This window comes from Engraulis encrasicolus, chromosome 5, assembly GCF_034702125.1.
Source record: "Engraulis encrasicolus isolate BLACKSEA-1 chromosome 5, IST_EnEncr_1.0, whole genome shotgun sequence".
Taxonomy (NCBI): domain Eukaryota; kingdom Metazoa; phylum Chordata; class Actinopteri; order Clupeiformes; family Engraulidae; genus Engraulis; species Engraulis encrasicolus.
The window spans coordinates 4,588,195-4,604,606 of record NC_085861.1 but is presented as its reverse complement, the minus strand read 5'-3'; the positions used below and the strand labels follow the sequence as shown (position 1 = coordinate 4,604,606).

General features: G+C 45.4%; 1 protein-coding gene across 1 annotated transcript; it reads left to right on the top strand.

The window, feature by feature from the left end:
• Positions 1 to 957: 957 nt before the first annotated feature.
• LOC134448249 (serine/threonine-protein kinase pim-1-like) lies at positions 958 to 15,763 on the top strand. Its single transcript, XM_063197947.1, has 10 exons — positions 958 to 1,046; positions 1,675 to 1,904; positions 2,333 to 2,561; positions 2,971 to 3,065; positions 3,849 to 3,899; positions 4,836 to 5,030; positions 9,495 to 9,681; positions 13,935 to 14,111; positions 14,611 to 14,724; positions 15,577 to 15,763. The coding sequence occupies exons 1-9, from the start codon at positions 974 to 976 to the stop codon at positions 14,700 to 14,702; spliced, it is 1,329 nt and encodes a 442-aa protein (XP_063054017.1). The 5' UTR covers positions 958 to 973; the 3' UTR covers positions 14,703 to 14,724; positions 15,577 to 15,763.
• The last annotated feature ends 649 nt before the right edge of the window (positions 15,764 to 16,412 follow it).

Below are 16,412 nucleotides of genomic sequence, written 5' to 3'. Positions count from 1 at the left end.
TATTTCGTTTGTTTGTTTTAAGAGATGTTCCCAATTGCTATAATAGCATGTACCATTTTCATCAAAACTAGCCAGCCGAGTTTTTTCCCCCTTGGAAGAGATTACGCCTACAGGGGGAATTGTCTGAGCGTTGTGTTTCAAACAGCATCAGATGGATGTGCAATCATCAGTAACCCCACAAACAACACATGGAACAGCTATGGAACAGCAGCTCACTAGCCTCAGAAGAACATGGGGCTGTCAGATGGCAAGCAAGAGAGAGGAGAGCATAGCCCCCGTGGATATCCAACCTTTCCACACGACATGAAGACGACCTGGACACGTTTTTCTGGTAGCCACATGGCACCTCATCTTCTTTGACAGGTAGGCTATGGTTGAGAGTTGTGACACAAAATGACCACGGGTAGTAGGCCTATCAACTTTTTGAACTGGTCCACATTTCTTCTGGTTGACATCAGGCGCTAAAACAGCCATCATCACCACCTAGCCTATAGGCCAATTTGCATCGCCTTTTGTGTTGTGTTAGTTTTACATGAGAAATAAACACTGCTGTTAAACCACTGTTTAATTCACTTGGCTTAAATAACTGCTGTTAAATCAACCAACACGCGTGTGTTTTTGTTTTGGTAGTTTTCGCGTTGCTGCCATCGCCAAACACAACCCAGGTAGCAGTAGCTTGCCTGATAGTCAGCTAGTGCTATTCAGATAGTCTCGCATTACCACGGCAGTCTCTTATCCGCAGAAACTTTCAAATGAAAGTCTAACCAAATGAGATTGACAACGACAGCATAGCAAACCGAGTTTATAAGGACCATGACCCATTGACAGTAAATAGAATTTTGGCCTCCATTCTATTTACTCTCAATGCCATGACCTCTGGAGCGCAACAAGTTCTCCTCGTCGATTAAAAAAAAAAAGAATCCAAAATGATTGTGACATCATCTGGTCCGTGCGCTTTTACGCGTCACCTAAAATGACATTTCAAAACCCGTTGGGGCTTGAACAGCTAGGTGTTCATTCTTTGTCCTCGGGGAATATGCCTTCAGGTAACTATACTGTGATTGTGTGATATATTTATTGTAGGCTACAGTATAAACGCTGCACTTGATAGGCCTAATCAATACTGCCTATTGGTTACTCTGAATCCTTACTATAACAAAGAGAAGAGACCACATCACTCCAGTGCTTAGGTCACTACACTGGCTACTAGTGAGATTTACTATAGAATTTCGTTTAAAAAAAATTCTCATAGTTTATAAGTCACTATGGCTTAGGCCCTAAATAAATTGTAGATATGCCAGAGAAATATCATCCTATGTCCTAGATCTTCAGAGTCTCCTCTATTGGTTGTGCCTAGGGTCAAATCCAGACAGGGTGAAATGGCATTTAGTTCTAGTCATTGTCCTGCGAAATGCTGGAACCAACTTACTGTACAAATTAGAACTGCCCCAACAATATTTTGTTTGAAAAAAATAAATAAAAACAGTTTTATTTTCATTAGCCTTTGGTGATAGTTATCTACTTGGCCCTGTCTATAATACAATTTAGTTTTTCTTCTTTCTTCTCTTTCTCTACTCTTTAGCACATGGAATGACAGTTCTGTTTGATAATGTCCTATATAAATAATATCGATTGATTGCTTGACTGATTGATTGATTGATTGATTGAAATCAGAAAATGAAGCATCCGGCAACGGCCAGGAGAAGAGTGGTCCGGGCAAGAGGAAAAGGACGACGTCCGACCGGTCCGTGAGGAGACTGGCCATGAGGTGCAGCTCCGCCTCCAGCTGTGGGTCGTCCTCCGCCCACTCCCAGCTGGCCAAGAAGAAGGCTGCAGACGAGCGGCCGAGCATCTGCGGCGGCACTCTGAGGAGAATGCAGCGATGCCCAGCCCTGCCCTCCAAGGTCACTACACACTGGATACCATGCAGTGAGATGTAGAATTGAGTTGAAAACTCTTCCGATAGTTTATTAGTCACTAAATAACTTAGGCCCTAAATGTATTGTAAATATGCTTGGGCAATATCATCCTAATTGATGTCTTAGGTTGTGACACCTACGGCCATATCTAGACAGGGTGAAATGGCATTCAATCATTATGCTGCAAAATGCTGGAACCAGCTTCCTGTTCAAATTAGAACTGCCCCAACAGTATCTTGCTCTAAAAATAAATTAAAATTGGCTTTATTCTCATTTGGTTATAGTTAATTATCTACTATCTATAACAAATATAGTTTCTTTTTCTTCTCTTTTCTCATTCTCTAATCTTAAGCAAATTGAATGACTATGGTAATGTGCTGTATAAGTAATTTGGATTGGTTGCTTAATTAAAGGTGCTGGGTAAGATGCATTGCCTCCAGTGCCCGCCTGCCGACCTGGCCAAGACACTGGCCGTCGCCCACGGTGACGAGGCTACTGACCCAGGGCAGAGGTTATTGGTCCTCCAGACAGAGGAAGAGCCAATGAGGAAGAGGAAGGCGGGGCCATCCCATCAGTCCTCCAATCAGCCGCCTTCAGAGACTCCAATGATTGTAGAGGCAGCAGCCAGACCTGTGCGCAAAGGTGCTGATGCAAAACATTGTTGTCGCTCTGCTCACCAGAAATACACACAGCACATAAACTGACTGGCTGGCTGTAATGTAAAAAACACATATTGACTGTATAGTAAAATCTATAAAAGCCCTGTAAGTGGTTTACTGTAGTTTTAATGGAAATGTAATTTGCATTATTGAATATGGATGCAATATAAAGTATATATCTCTGCTGTTTATAATGATTACTGATTACTGAGTTCATTGGACTGATTTGAAATGTAGCCTATCTCTTTATTTTAAGAAGTCTATTTAAATCAGAACAAAAACATAGCAAGATAATGTTGCAATGAATGTTTTTTGTTATTAAAAAAGAATGACGCCACTGTATTTATTTTTGTCATGGAACAATGTGGTTTATGTGATTTCATTTTTTACAGCACGATTGGAACGGCTGTACCAAAAGCAGCAGCTACTGGGGAAAGGTGGGTATGGGTCTGTTTTTGCAGGAGTGCGCAAGTCCGATGGATTACCGGTAAGAGATGTTCACAGTAAATGCTCACACAACCCCTTCACACACTTAATAGATACAACCCTTCTCTTGGCAGCAGACTCAAAGCGTGCAGCAGACCGTGACGGCACCTACTGTATTACCGGGCAAATACACCTAGCGCGACGCGATTGAAGTGATAGAGAATCGCTAGAGCGATACAAGCGATTGAAGCGACTAGCGTATGTCCGTTACAGGCAGAAGGCAAAGCATTCAAACATTCCCATTGGCTGTGGTCACTGACCTCTATACAGTCATTGGATGTCGCGGCTGGTCGCCGAACCGCGTCATAGGAAGTAGCCAGGTTTTCAACTTCAAACTGTCGCTCTCGGCGTGCGAACCGCTTCTAGTCTCCAGAATCGCTTTTGTCGCGCGACTCAATACAAAGTCAATTACTTCCGTCGCTCGCCTCGCTCTTGTCGCGCTAGGTGTATTTGCCCGGTTACTCTGTTGAGAGATATAGGCCTACTTTGAGCATTGGAACCACCAGTTCATTTTCTTACTCTTGTAATTGACTAGTCTACGTAGTTTCACATTACCTGAGCAGTAGGCTTTGTGATTTTGACTTGTGAGTTTTTTTAGAGCTGTGTCTGTGTTGTCACTGTGTTCTTTGCGACAGAAATGTGTGAAATGTCTTTGACAATTTAATGGTGGGTAGTCTTTGAAATATACTTGAAATATCTTTGAAAATTCACCGGTGGGTTTTTTCATTCATTCAGTTATGTTTTGCCACATTTCACATGTAATCTGACGGCTCTCTTCTACCAGGTGGCTATTAAATATGTGTCTAAACTCCACGCTGAGGAGGAGATCACACTAGTGAGTCATTCCTCTATTACACTGCTCTCTCTCTCTCTCTCTCTCTCTCTCTCTCTCTCTCTCTCTCTCTCTCTCTCTTCCCCCCCCCCCCCCCCCCCCCCCCCCCCCCCCCCCCCCCCCCCCCCCCCCCCCCCCGCCCCTCCCCCCCCCCACCACCCCCCGCCCCCCCCCCCCACCCCCCCTCCCCCCCACCCCCCCCCCCCCCCCCGGCCCCCCCCCCCCCCCCCCCCACCCACCCCCCCCCCCCCCCCCCCCCCACCCCCCCCCCCCCCCACCCCCTCCTCCCCCCCCCCACCCAACCCCCCCCCCCCCCCCCACCCCCCCACCCCCCCCCCACCCCACCCCCCCTCTCTCTCTCTCTTACTAGCTCATACCAGTAATAGGCCTATCTGGGCTTCTATTCTTTGGAGTATAGTTGAAATGTAGAATTTGAAAGTAGTTTTTTTGCTTCCCTCCCCTTCTTATGCCATATATCAAATATCAAATCATATCAAAGTGTATTTTTATATCACTAAATTCCAACTGCATAGTCACCGTAAAGTGCTTCACATTCACTCACCGGCTCTAGAGGCTGCCATGTAAGGCACCAATTGTACAAGTACACTGTATAATCACATTCTTCTTCTTCTTCTTCTTCTTCTTGTTCTTCTTCTTCTTGTTCTTCTTGTTCTTCTTGTTCTTCTTCTTCTTCTTCTTCTTCTCCTTCTTCTTCTTCTTCTTCTTGTCCTTGTTCTTCTTCTTCTTGTTGTTCTTCTTCTTCTTCTTCTTCTTCTTCTTCTTCTTCTTCTTCTTCTCCTCCTTTACTCTTTACTATTACTCATTTTCATTTTCATACCACTCTCTCTCTCTCCATCTCTCTCTCTTTCTCTCTCTCTCTCTCTCTCCCCCCATCCCTCTCTCTCCATCTCTCTCTCTCCCCTGTGGTCTCCACATCAGCCTGAGTTTGAGGGTCCTCTGCCCGTGGAGGTGGCGATGATGAAGCGTGTGTGTTGCGAGACCCCGTGTCCCTACATCATCCACATGCTGGACTGGTTCAGCCTGCAGACCCAGTACGCCCTGGTGCTGGAGCGACCCGAACCTTGCCAAGACCTGCTCAGCTTCTGCCTGGACAACGGAGGCTCTGTACCTGAGGTGAAGACTATTTGAAGAGTTCAGATGCAAAACTCCCTAACTCCATTTCTGAAGACCTGCACTTCTATATTTTTAGAGAACCCCGTTGTTGGTTTGGTTTACATTCATGTACTTGATAATACATATAAATGGTTATATTACATGAATAAAATAAAAAATATGCAATTTTGATAGCTTTCTGTTAAATAAAAATTAATTAAGATTATTTTCTGAAATGGCACTTAGGGGGTTTTGCATCTGAACTCTTCAATATTCTTTATAATAATATAACCTCATAGCCCTGCCAAGAACTGCTCAGCTTCTGCCTGGACAACAGAGGCTCTTTACTGTAGTTAGTTATGTAACGGAGGCTAACTAGCAGAGTTGGTGTGGAACGTTGGTAAAACCTCCCTCCGATAGCCTCATACAGTCTCGTGCCGTTGGGCCGAGAGACTAGTCTCTTGGCCCAGCGGTATCGTACTGTGTCTCCCATTGCCAGACCGTTGTAGTTGACGAGGTCGCACGTTCGATCCCCGAGGGGGGTGAACAGTAGCCTGGCGACGCCATCCATGTACTCCACCCAAAGATTTTTTGGCTCCGCACATCGTCTGGCAAAAGCCTCGAGCTCGGTTCTCTCAGTGTTTTGCCAATCAGAAAACAGTTGAGAGTGGTGACGTAGAACTCATTCGCGAGCTCCGTTACTGATTGGTTAAGGTAACTATATTCACACTTTCGTTTTGTTATTTGTATGCTTTTGCGATGCTATAACATAACAGGCATGTTAATAAAGCACAACATGGGTTTTAATTTGAGTTTGGAACTTCAATTAATTTAAACAATAGAGTAAAATCAGACCATCTCCCATCGTCCACGGAGACGGATTCCTCATGGCTTTTGCCAGACTGATTGACGGAGTCAACAGTCGGCTATTCGCCCAGGCTAGGTGAACAGGTGCAAGATGACCTCCGTCACAGTTAGTTAGTTACGGTAGTTAGACCTTTTCATGCAGATCCTCCATCATAACCTTACTGTATACTGCCCTTCAATATCAGAACGCAGTATCTTGAAAATGGTCGAAAATGGTTTTAGACCGGAAATTGGCTTAAAATGCCTTCTTTTTCTTGTGTTAAAATTTTTTGGTCCAACTTGGTCCCGTTTCGGAAAAAAACGATAAAAACTGATTATACTGCGCTTTTTGGTTTTAGGAGGTTACGTCGTACTAGCCAAGAGCGCAGTATAAGGCGCATTATACTGCACTTCTCCATTGACACCGTGGTTTTGGTATAGACAGTAATACCACAACAGAACGCAGTATAATGATTTTTCAGCTAAAAAGTAATGAGAATGTTGTTTTTTACGTTTCTTTCTTGTGTGTATAAATTTCCACTATAAAAAAGAATTATATGGAAGTGCATGACCACTTTACCTCCAACACAGGAAAGGAAAAGGAAACTCTAAAGGCTTTTTTCTCAGTTTGCCATTTTGAATTATACTGCGTTCTGAAATTGTAGGGCAGTATAATAATAATAATAATACTTTCGTTTTATATAGCGCCTTTCAAAACACCCAAGGACGCTTCACAGAGTGTTGTGTTGGAGAGTGTGAGTGTGTGTGCGCGTCAGTGTGTGAGCATGTGTGTGAATGCGTGAAAGTGCTTGTGGAACTAGCAGCCATAAGCCTCCAGGAAGAGATGTGTCTTAAGGTGTTGCTTAAACATGGCCGTGAAGGGGCATTTTGGATGTGGTCGGGCAGATTGTTCCAAAGAATGGGAGCAGCAACATGGAAGGCTTTTTTTTATCACTGGTGGCCTTGAGCCTGGCACGAGGGACGATCAGCTGGCCCTTGGAAGAGGACCGCAGGGATCTTGAGGGGTCATAGGGGTGAAGGAGGTCACTGAGGTAGTGGGGTGCCAGACCATGGAGGGACTTGAAGGTTAGGAGGAGGACTTTGTAGGTAATCCGTGACTTGATGGGGAGCCAGTGAAGCTGCTTGAGTATGGGGGTGATGTGCTGCCAGGGTCTAGTGCCTGTTATGATCCTGGCAGCAGAGTTCTGGACATATTGCACTCTGTCTAGGGCCTTGTTGGGTAGACCAAGCAGGATGGCATTGCAATAGTCCAGACGGGAGGAGATGAAGGAGTGAGTGAGCGTCTCCGTAACTGTCTTAGAGAGTGAAGGCCGGAGTCTGGAGATGTTTCGGAGATGATAGAATGCCGATTTGGTGACTTTTTTGATGTGGGAGTGAAGTGAAAGTGATGAATCCAAGATGACACCCAGGTTACGTACTTCGGGGGATGGGGTGATGGTGCATCCATCGATGTCCAGGTGGAGATCTCCAACCTTCCTTTGCAGCATTGCTGGTGCCACCACCATGAGCTCAGTTTTATTGCTGTTCAGTTTGAGGAGATTGTGTGTCATCCAGGTTTTGATGTCCTGCAGGCAGTGGACGAGAGGGGTGGGGGGGGGATAGAGGGGTGGGGGGGGACAGAGGAGAGGGTTTGGTGCTGATGTATATCTGTGTGTCGTCGGCGTAGCAGTGGAAACTGAGACCATGGGAGCGGATGATACGACCAAGGGGGAGCATGTAGATGGTGAAAAGAAGGGGGCCAAGCACCGAACCTTGCGGAACGCCGTGGCTGATGGTAACTGTGGTGGAGCGTGAGTCTTTGAGAGTGACATATTGTTGGCGGTTGGATAGATATGAATGAAACCAGTTAAGTGCTGTGCCAGTTAGTCCAGTGAACTCTGAGAGCCGTTCAAGCAGGATGGAATGAGAGACTGTGTCAAATGCTGCTGAGAGGTCCAGGAGGATGAGGATGGTAAGGTGGCCTTTGTCAGCAGCAGTGAGGAGGTCGTTGGTGATTTTGACAAGTGCAGTCTCTGTGCTGTGGTGGGCTCTGAAACCAGATTGCAGGGGTTCAAAGAGCTCATGGTGGGACATATGCTGCTGGAGTTGGGCCGCCACTGCCCTTTCCAAGATTTTGCTGAGGAAAGGAAGGCAGTATAGCCCTGCCAAGACCTGCTCGGCTTCTGCCTGGACACCAGAGGCTCTGTGAGATGAGAACTAGTTTGTTTGTTCGGCCTAGTTCATTTGTTTGTTTGTTAGCTAGCTATTTAGTTAGTTAGTTTAGTTATTCCTTTCAAGCAGAGACAGCGGAGGCTCTGTGCCTGAGGTGATGGCTATTGTTTGTGTGTTTTTGTTTGTTAGCTAGTTAGTTAGTTAGTTAGTTAGTTATTCCTTTCATGCAGATCCTCCAATATAACCTTATAGCCATGCCAGGACCTATGAATTGTGGGGCATCTGATTGTTTATACAGGACAAAGTAAGTGCACAGGGTCCTGGAGATGGTTATGGGTGATTAGTGTTCGTTTTGTTATGCTGGGAAGCTCTCTTGGAAGAGATGAGTCTTGAAGACTGAGAGGGATGACCCTGCTCCTGGAGCAGCAGGTAGTTCAATTCCACCACTGAGGGACAAATTCAGAGATGGTAGAACAGTGGTGCTCAAACCGTGGTACGCGTACCACTGGTGGTACTTGAGACATCTCTGGTGGTACTTGGAAGAATTCATTTTTTGTGAATTGAATGGAAGGCTGATCACGTTGTTGCTGTCAGAAATGTCTCTTTGGTCTCACATTTTGTAATATTGAACTGTATGAATCTGAAAACATAATGCAGAATAATGCTAGGCAAGCAAGAAATTTAAAAACAAACTTGCACTGAATGTGACCGTAGCTGTTGATGCCATTATGAACCTTTCTTGTATTGACTGGCAAAAGTGAATAGGGAAGGCCTTTGCTGCGATATTCTAATGATGGTTGTCAAGGTGGTACTCGGAGAGCTCAATATTTCCTCTGGTGGTACTTCACACAAAACGTTTGAGAACCACTGCTCTATTGGGAACTGTTAGAACTAAGACAATCTTTGCTATCATATTGTGTAAATTCCATGATCTAAACTAACAGGCTAACAAATCGATATCAAATCATGTCGTCATGGAAGCTGTGATTTTAACCCCTACTTGTAGGTGATGGCCAAGAGGGTGATTGTTTCTTATCCATAACCCTGAGTGTGTGTTGTCTTTATAGGTGATGGCGAAGAGTTTGATGGTGATTACCCATAATAGTGTGTGTTGTCGTTACTGAAGGTGCTGGTTCCTTATCCATAACCCTGAGTGTGTGTTGTCTTTATAGCTGATTACCCATAACCCTGAGTGTGTGTTGTCTTTCTAGCTGATGGCCAAGAGGGTGCTGGTTCCTTACCCATAATGGTGTGTGTTGTGTTGTCTTTATAGCTGATTACCCATAACCCTGAGTGTGTGTTATGTTCACAGCTGATGGCCAAGAGGGTGCTGGTGATTACCCATAACCCTGAGTGTGTGTTGTCTTTGCAGCTGATGGCGTAGAGGGTGCTGTAATCCTGAGTGTGTGTTGTCTCTCTGCGTAGGTGATGGTTCCTTATCCATAATGGTGTGTGTTGTCTTTGCAGCTGATGGCCAAGAGGGTTCTGGTTCAGCTGGTGGAGGCTCTGCTCCACTGCACCAGGCGCGGCGTCCTGCATCGCGACGTCAAGCCCGAGAACATCCTGGTGTGCCTCGACACCTTCGACATCAAGCTCTTCGACTTCGGCTGCGGAGAACCCTGGAAAACCAGCGGGGCCTACAAGGACTTTGCAGGTTGGTGTGTGTGTGTGGGGAGCATTGTAGCCTGATTATCATCGACTTTCAAATCTCTTCGAGACTTGGTCTGACCAAGAGCATAACGATTAACATTTCCCAAACGGCATAGTTGACTTGGCTCCCACGCTAATGGTTGTATGCTTCCTGACAAAGTGAGAGGAGTTCCCGATTTTTTGGGAGCTCAGAAATGATATTGTATTGCTCTTGGCCTGACTAGAAGCAATGCTGAAGGTGTTGCGTCACTAGGAGGGCACGGCCTGTCTAGGAGCATTGTACACAGGGCCCCAGGACAACATACTTACTTATAGGAGGGAGAGAGACAGGATAAAAATGGGAGAGAGACAGTAATGTGAGAGAGAGACAGGAGGGAGAGAGAGAGAGACAGGAGAGTATTGGGAGAGGGAGAGACAGGAGAGTATTGGGAGAGGGAGAGACAGGAGGGAGAGAGAGACAGGAGGGAGAGACAGGACAGTAGAGAGAGAGAGAGACAGGACAGTATATGGAGAGAGAGACAGGATAGTAGAGGGAGGGAGAGACAGGAGGGAGAGAGAGACAGGAGAGAGAGAGAGACAGGACAGTAATGTGAAAGAGAGACAGGACGGTTGCACTTTACTTTACGGATCGCTAATAAGGTGGTAATTTCATGTTAATTTCATAGTTATTTCAGGGTAATAACTGTTTGTTTTTAGTAACAACAGCAAAATAACCATACAGTTTCCAGTGCATTGTGGTGACACCCTGATGACTCGCAGCACGGTGACACTTTGTTGACACACACACACACACACACACACACACACACACACACACACACACACACACACACACACACACACACACACACACACACACACACACACAATGCACTGGAAACTGTATGGTTATTTTGCTGTTGTTACTAAAAACAAACAGTTATTATCCTGAAATAACTATGAAAAAACTATGAAATTAACACAACATTATTATATGGTGTGACGTCATCGGTCGAATGCTCCATTCATTTCAACGGGGCTCCCCAACGTTCGCACGTCTGTTATTTTTCGATAACGGACGGGTTGGTCTATAACAGACCGCTGTCAATGGCAACACGACTTTTCACTGCTAAAGCGACTTTTCAACAAGACTCTAATCAGCTGCTGTGATAGACAACACCTGTTGTCCTGGCTACCTAGCTGTTGCCTAGCAGTGTTCCACAACGGCACTGTTTTGTTTTGCGCAGCAACAATATTAACATTAAATAGGCCTAAAGAAATGTCCCCGCCATGTGTGAATCATTTAAGTATATCCATATAATAAGCGGGTTAACTTTCGGCGAGTCGGTCGCTTTGTGGAATAGCAGCACTTCAGAGAGAACAAGACCCCTCCGCTCCGCGTCGGGGTCTAAAGATTCTCTCTGTCGTGCTGCTATTCCACGGTAGCGACCTTCTCGCCGAACGTTAACCCTTACTTAACACCTTATTAGCGATCCGTAAAGTAAAGTGTTACCGACAGGACAGTAGAGGGAGAGTGAGACAGGACAGTATTGTGTGTGTGTGAGAGAGAGACAGTAATGGGAGAGAGAGAGACAGGACCGTAATGGGAGAAAGACAAGAGGGAGAGAGAGGGAGGAGGGAGAGAGAACAAGGAGGGAGAGAGAGACAGGACAGTAATGTGAGAGAGAGACAGGAGGAAGAGAGAGACAGGACAGTAATGTGAGAGAGAGACAGGCCAGTAATGGGAGAGTGTGAGTCATGGTCGTTGTGATGTTTTGAATTGGACTTTTTTCATGTACATTTGTGTGTGTGTGTGTGTGTGTGTGTGTGTGTGTGTGTGTGTGTGTGTGTGTGTGTGTGTGTGTGTGTGTGTGTGTGTGTGTGTGTGTGTGTGCGTCTGTGTGTGATGGTTATGATTTCTCTTTTCTTATTTTTTGGGTCTGTCAAAAATATTTTTTCTGCCTTGTTGTTGTGGATATCAGGGGGCATTGATATACGAATCTGATCAGACAAGCCCAAATTGCAAGCCTTCATCTCTGACGACCCAACGGGGTTTCCTGCCGAGAATCTGTCATCTCTCATCTGTTCTGGCTGTCTGTTATCACCATGTCTGTTATGCGCTTGGCACACACTTATTATCTAAAACTCAACAATTACAACCCAACAATACAAAACTTAGGTGTGTTTCAATGCTCAAAAGCGTACTTGTTTGCCAGTTAGCAACTTACTGTTGGTATCTGTCAATGGGAAATCGCATTGGAAACAACAAAGTAGCTAAACTAGTTAGCAACTATGGTTTCGGGAAATGCACCCCTGCTTTTGTTCATTCTTGTTTTTCTATATTTGAAGAGCGCCCCCCCCCCCAAAAAAAAAACGTATAAAAGCAATTTAAATGCAATTAAATCTGAATCTGAAATTAAATCTGATGTTCAATGCAGAGAGCACCCTGTGATCACTGGGAGAGAGCAATGATGAAGACAGAATACTGAAATGTCTGCTCTGCTCTGCTCTCAGAAACAAGTTCAGTTCAGTTCAGTTCAGTTATGGTTTATTTGAATAGGAAAAAATACACATTATGTAGGCTATACAACAGCCTAGTAGATAAGCATCATAGCATTTGTAGCCATAGGCTAATTTCCAATGCCCGTCCCTAGAAGGGCTTTTAAAGTGAAATATAAAAAACTGTATAACAAACAATACTCTCTGTGCTTGACCCTATAATGTCTTTTTCTGTGTGTGAACCTGCTCTCACCTTTGACCTGTTTTATTTCAGTCCATCCACCGGCCTATACAGTACATCTTTAGTGCAACAATATATTTACTTCCTGAATCTGATTTTTAGACAGCATTGGGAAAAATTGGACTGTGTTAATGTTACCTAATATTTTCTTAACAAATATCAAACATTAAAACACTGATTTCAACAATATACTGCAAACAGAAAATTAAAAAATAAGCATGTAATAATGTATATCGTTTTCAACGGTTAAGGTTAATGGTTAGGGAGGTGGTCTTAAGATTAGTGGGTGGGTGGCAGGTTTGAATCCCACCCTTACCCCTCCATACACCTCCATCCATGGCCGAAGTGTGTGTGTGCGTGCGTGCGTGCGTGCGTGCGTGCGTGTGTGTGTGTGTGTGTGTGTGTGTGTGCGTGCGTGCGTGCGTGCGTGCATACTGCTTGTGCGTGCATGCGTGCGTGCATACAGTGTATGTGTGTGTGAGTGAGCTAGTTTTGGTTTCTCTTTTCTCATCTTTTTTCTTGTTTTGGACATCAGGGGGTATTATAAGATAAGCCAAATTGCATGCCTTCAGCTCTGACAACCCAAACTGTTTCATGCAGAGAATCTGTCCTCTATCTCTGTGCTGCCTGACTATCTGCTGTTGTTATCTGCAGCTGGGTTTGGCTCCCTCAACAATAGTAACCGAAAAAGAAAAAGAACATACTATATATTTTTGAATTTATTTTTTATTTTTTTGGTGGAAAATACATGAATAACATTTTGAAAGGGGCAGCTGTGGCCTAATGGCTTGGGAAGTGGTCTTGAGATCAGAGGGTTTCAGGTTCAAATCTCCCTCTTTTCCCCCATCTACACCTCCATTCATGGCTGAAGGGCTCTTGAGCTAGACACCTATAACCCCACATTGCTCCAGGGGATGTAATCGTCGATACCCTGTGAAAATAACTGCAAGTTTGCTTTGGATAAAAGCATCAGCTAAGTGTAATGTAATATAAATGAATGTAATGTAAAAAGAGCTCGACCGTACATTTGAAGAATGCAGAATGTTGGGAAATGTACATTTTTGAATTGGGTATTCCATTGCACTGAATAGCAAATATAGTTTTATATAGGCCTGGGTGTAAAAAGCATGTTCTCAAAATATTTGAATGGCCAGAATTTACACATATGTGAAACAACTTCTGAACAGTCACTTCCAATAATAAAATGCAAAAGTCATAAATGGTGGGTACACTGGGGTGCATTTCTCAAAAGAGAAGTTGTTAGCCTGTTAGCAGCTTCGGTAGTAGCCAATGGGAAAATGCATTGAAAACAACAAAGTAGCTAATGTAGTAAGCAACTTTGGTTTCGAGAAATGCACCCCTGTTTTGCAATGAAACATTTCGTTGTCTGTGCCTTCAGGAATATTTGAATGGCAAGAATTTACACATAGGTGAAACAACTTCTGGACACTCATTTCCAATAATAAAATGCAACAGTCATATATGGAGGGTAGTGTACACTGTCTTGCTATGAAACGTTTCGTTTTCCGTGCCTTCAGGAACTCTTGACTACACGCCTCCTGAGTGGTTTCTGAAGGGGAAGTACCACGCAGGGCCGGCCACCGTCTGGTCAGTAGGCGTCACGCTGTACGCCATCGTGTCCGGATTCCTGCCCTTCGGCAGCCCACGCCAGATCATTAAAGGCAAACTGATGCTGGACACCTTCATATCGCAAGGTGAGGCACGGGAGACATGCACACACACACACGCACACACACCTTCATATCGCAAGGTGAGGCACGGGAGACACGCACACACACGCATGCACACACACACACACTGATGCTGGACACCTTCATATCGCAAGGTGAGGCACGGAAGACACACACACACAGGCACACACACACACACACACACACACACACACACACACACACACACACACACACACACGCACTCACGCACTCACGCAGGCACGGAAGACACACACACATACACACTTAGAACTCTTTTATCACATCTGCCGCGTACGTACGTGCGTGCGTGTGCGTGTGTGTGTGTGTGTGTGTGTATGCGCACTTGTGTGCATGCGCACGACTGTGTGTGTCTCTGCGTGTGTCTGTGTGTGTGTGTGTGTGTGTGTGTGTGTGTGTGTGTGTGTGTGTGTGTGTGTGTGTGTGTGTGTGTGTGTGTGTGTGTGTGTGTGTGTGTGTGTGTGTGTGTGTGTGTGTGTAGAGTGCCGTGACCTGATCCGCTGGTGCCTGAGTCCAAAGCCGTCTGACCGGCCGACGCTGGAGCAGATCGAATGCCACCCCTGGATGCAGTAAAGAACCAGGCAGAACCCCCCAGGTCAGAGCATTACATTACATTACACTACATTACACTATATTACAGTAGAGAACCAGGCAGAACCCAGGTCAGAGTGCTGTTATTACATTACATTAGAGTAGAGAACCAGGCCCCCCCAGGTCAGTAGAGAACCAGGCAGAACCCAGGTCATAATAATATTATTACATTATTGCATTACATTACATTACACTATATTACAGTAGAGAATGAGGCCCTCCCCCCGCCAGGTCAGTAGAGAACCAGACCCCCCAGGTCAGACTGCTATTATTACATTACATTATATTAGAGAACCAGGCCCTCCCCAGGTCAGTAGAGAACCAGGCTCTCCCCCCAGGTCAGTAGAGAACCAGGCTCTCCCCCCAGGTCAGACTGCTATTACATTACGTTACAGTAGAGAACCAGAGCACACACCCCCCCCAGGTCAGAGTGCAACATCACATTACTTTACATTACATTGCACTACATAGCATTACATTACATTACATTAGAACACCAGGCCCTCCCCAGGTCAGTAGAGAGCCCCCCCCCCCCAGGTCAGACTGCTATTATTGCATTATATTACTATAGAGAACCAGCCCCCCCCCCCCCCCACCCCCCCCCCCCCCCCCCCCCCCCCCCCCCCCCCCCCCCCCCCCCCCCCCCCCCAGGTCAGTAGAGAACCAGGCCCTCTCCATGTCAGAGTGCTATTACATTAGATTACATTAGAGAACCAGGCCCTCTCCATGTCAGTAGAGAACCAGCACCCCCCCAGGTCAGACTGCTATTGTCCTTATGATATGATTCTGGATAGCATACTCCTAGTCCTATTTCCATTTATATACAGTCCTCACACATATCTTCCTCTGCCTGTAGATTGGAACCATGGAATGTCCAGTTTGGGTCAAACTCCATTTGGGGACTTTTATTACGAAGAGAAGATTTTACATTGAAGAAGTTAACGACAAGCAGATTGGGAGCTAACTCCCCAGGAACATTATGGCACTGATATAAGCTAATATTAAGGTATGAATAACAAAAAAATAAAATAAAGAAGTAAAAAAAACACAGAAAGGAACTTGTGAAGAGGTGTAATTTCAAAGAGAATAGGCTACTGACAGCACTGCAAGGCCATTTCCTTTCTAGTAACAAGAAGTGAGTTGAACACAGTGTCCTTTCATCTCGATAGGTAGTCCTCCCTGAAATCGCTTTGAATTTGACAGTGGCTCTGTTCCCTTTAATGATGTCATGGTTTGAAAGTCCACATCAGACAGTGTCTCGTTTTCTGTGTGTGTTTTTTTAACCCCTTCGATGAGATATATTGTGAATCATATCCCAAGCTCAATCATAGGTAAGAGAAATAAGTGAAAGTGAAAAGTGAAAGCCCATTGGGAAACTCCAACTCCCATTGTCATTGTGACACAGCACTCCACAGCACACAAGTGAACACTGCACACAACGAAATTGCATTTATGCCTCACCCGTGCAAGGGGGCAGCCCTCAGTGGCGCCCCATGGGGAGCAGTGCGGTGGGACGGTACCATGCTCAGGGTACCTCAGTCATGGAGGAGGATGGGGGAGAGCACTGGTTGATTACTCCCCCCACCAACCTGGCGGGTCGGGAGTCGAACCGGCAAACTCTGGGATGCAAGTCTGACGCCCTAACCGCTCACCCATGACTGCCCAATAATTAATACTACATCTGTGTAGATT

Excerpts from the sequence above, each read along its gene's own strand:
- LOC134448249 (XM_063197947.1), top strand. The coding sequence starts at position 974 with ATGACATTTCAAAACCCGTTGGGGCTTGAACAGCTAGGTGTTCATTCT. Across the intron at positions 3,066-3,848 it reads GCAAGTCCGATGGATTACCG|GTGGCTATTAAATATGTGTC; the intron begins GTAAGAGATGTT and ends CTCTTCTACCAG. Across the intron at positions 5,031-9,494 it reads ACGGAGGCTCTGTACCTGAG|CTGATGGCCAAGAGGGTTCT; the intron begins GTGAAGACTATT and ends TTGTCTTTGCAG.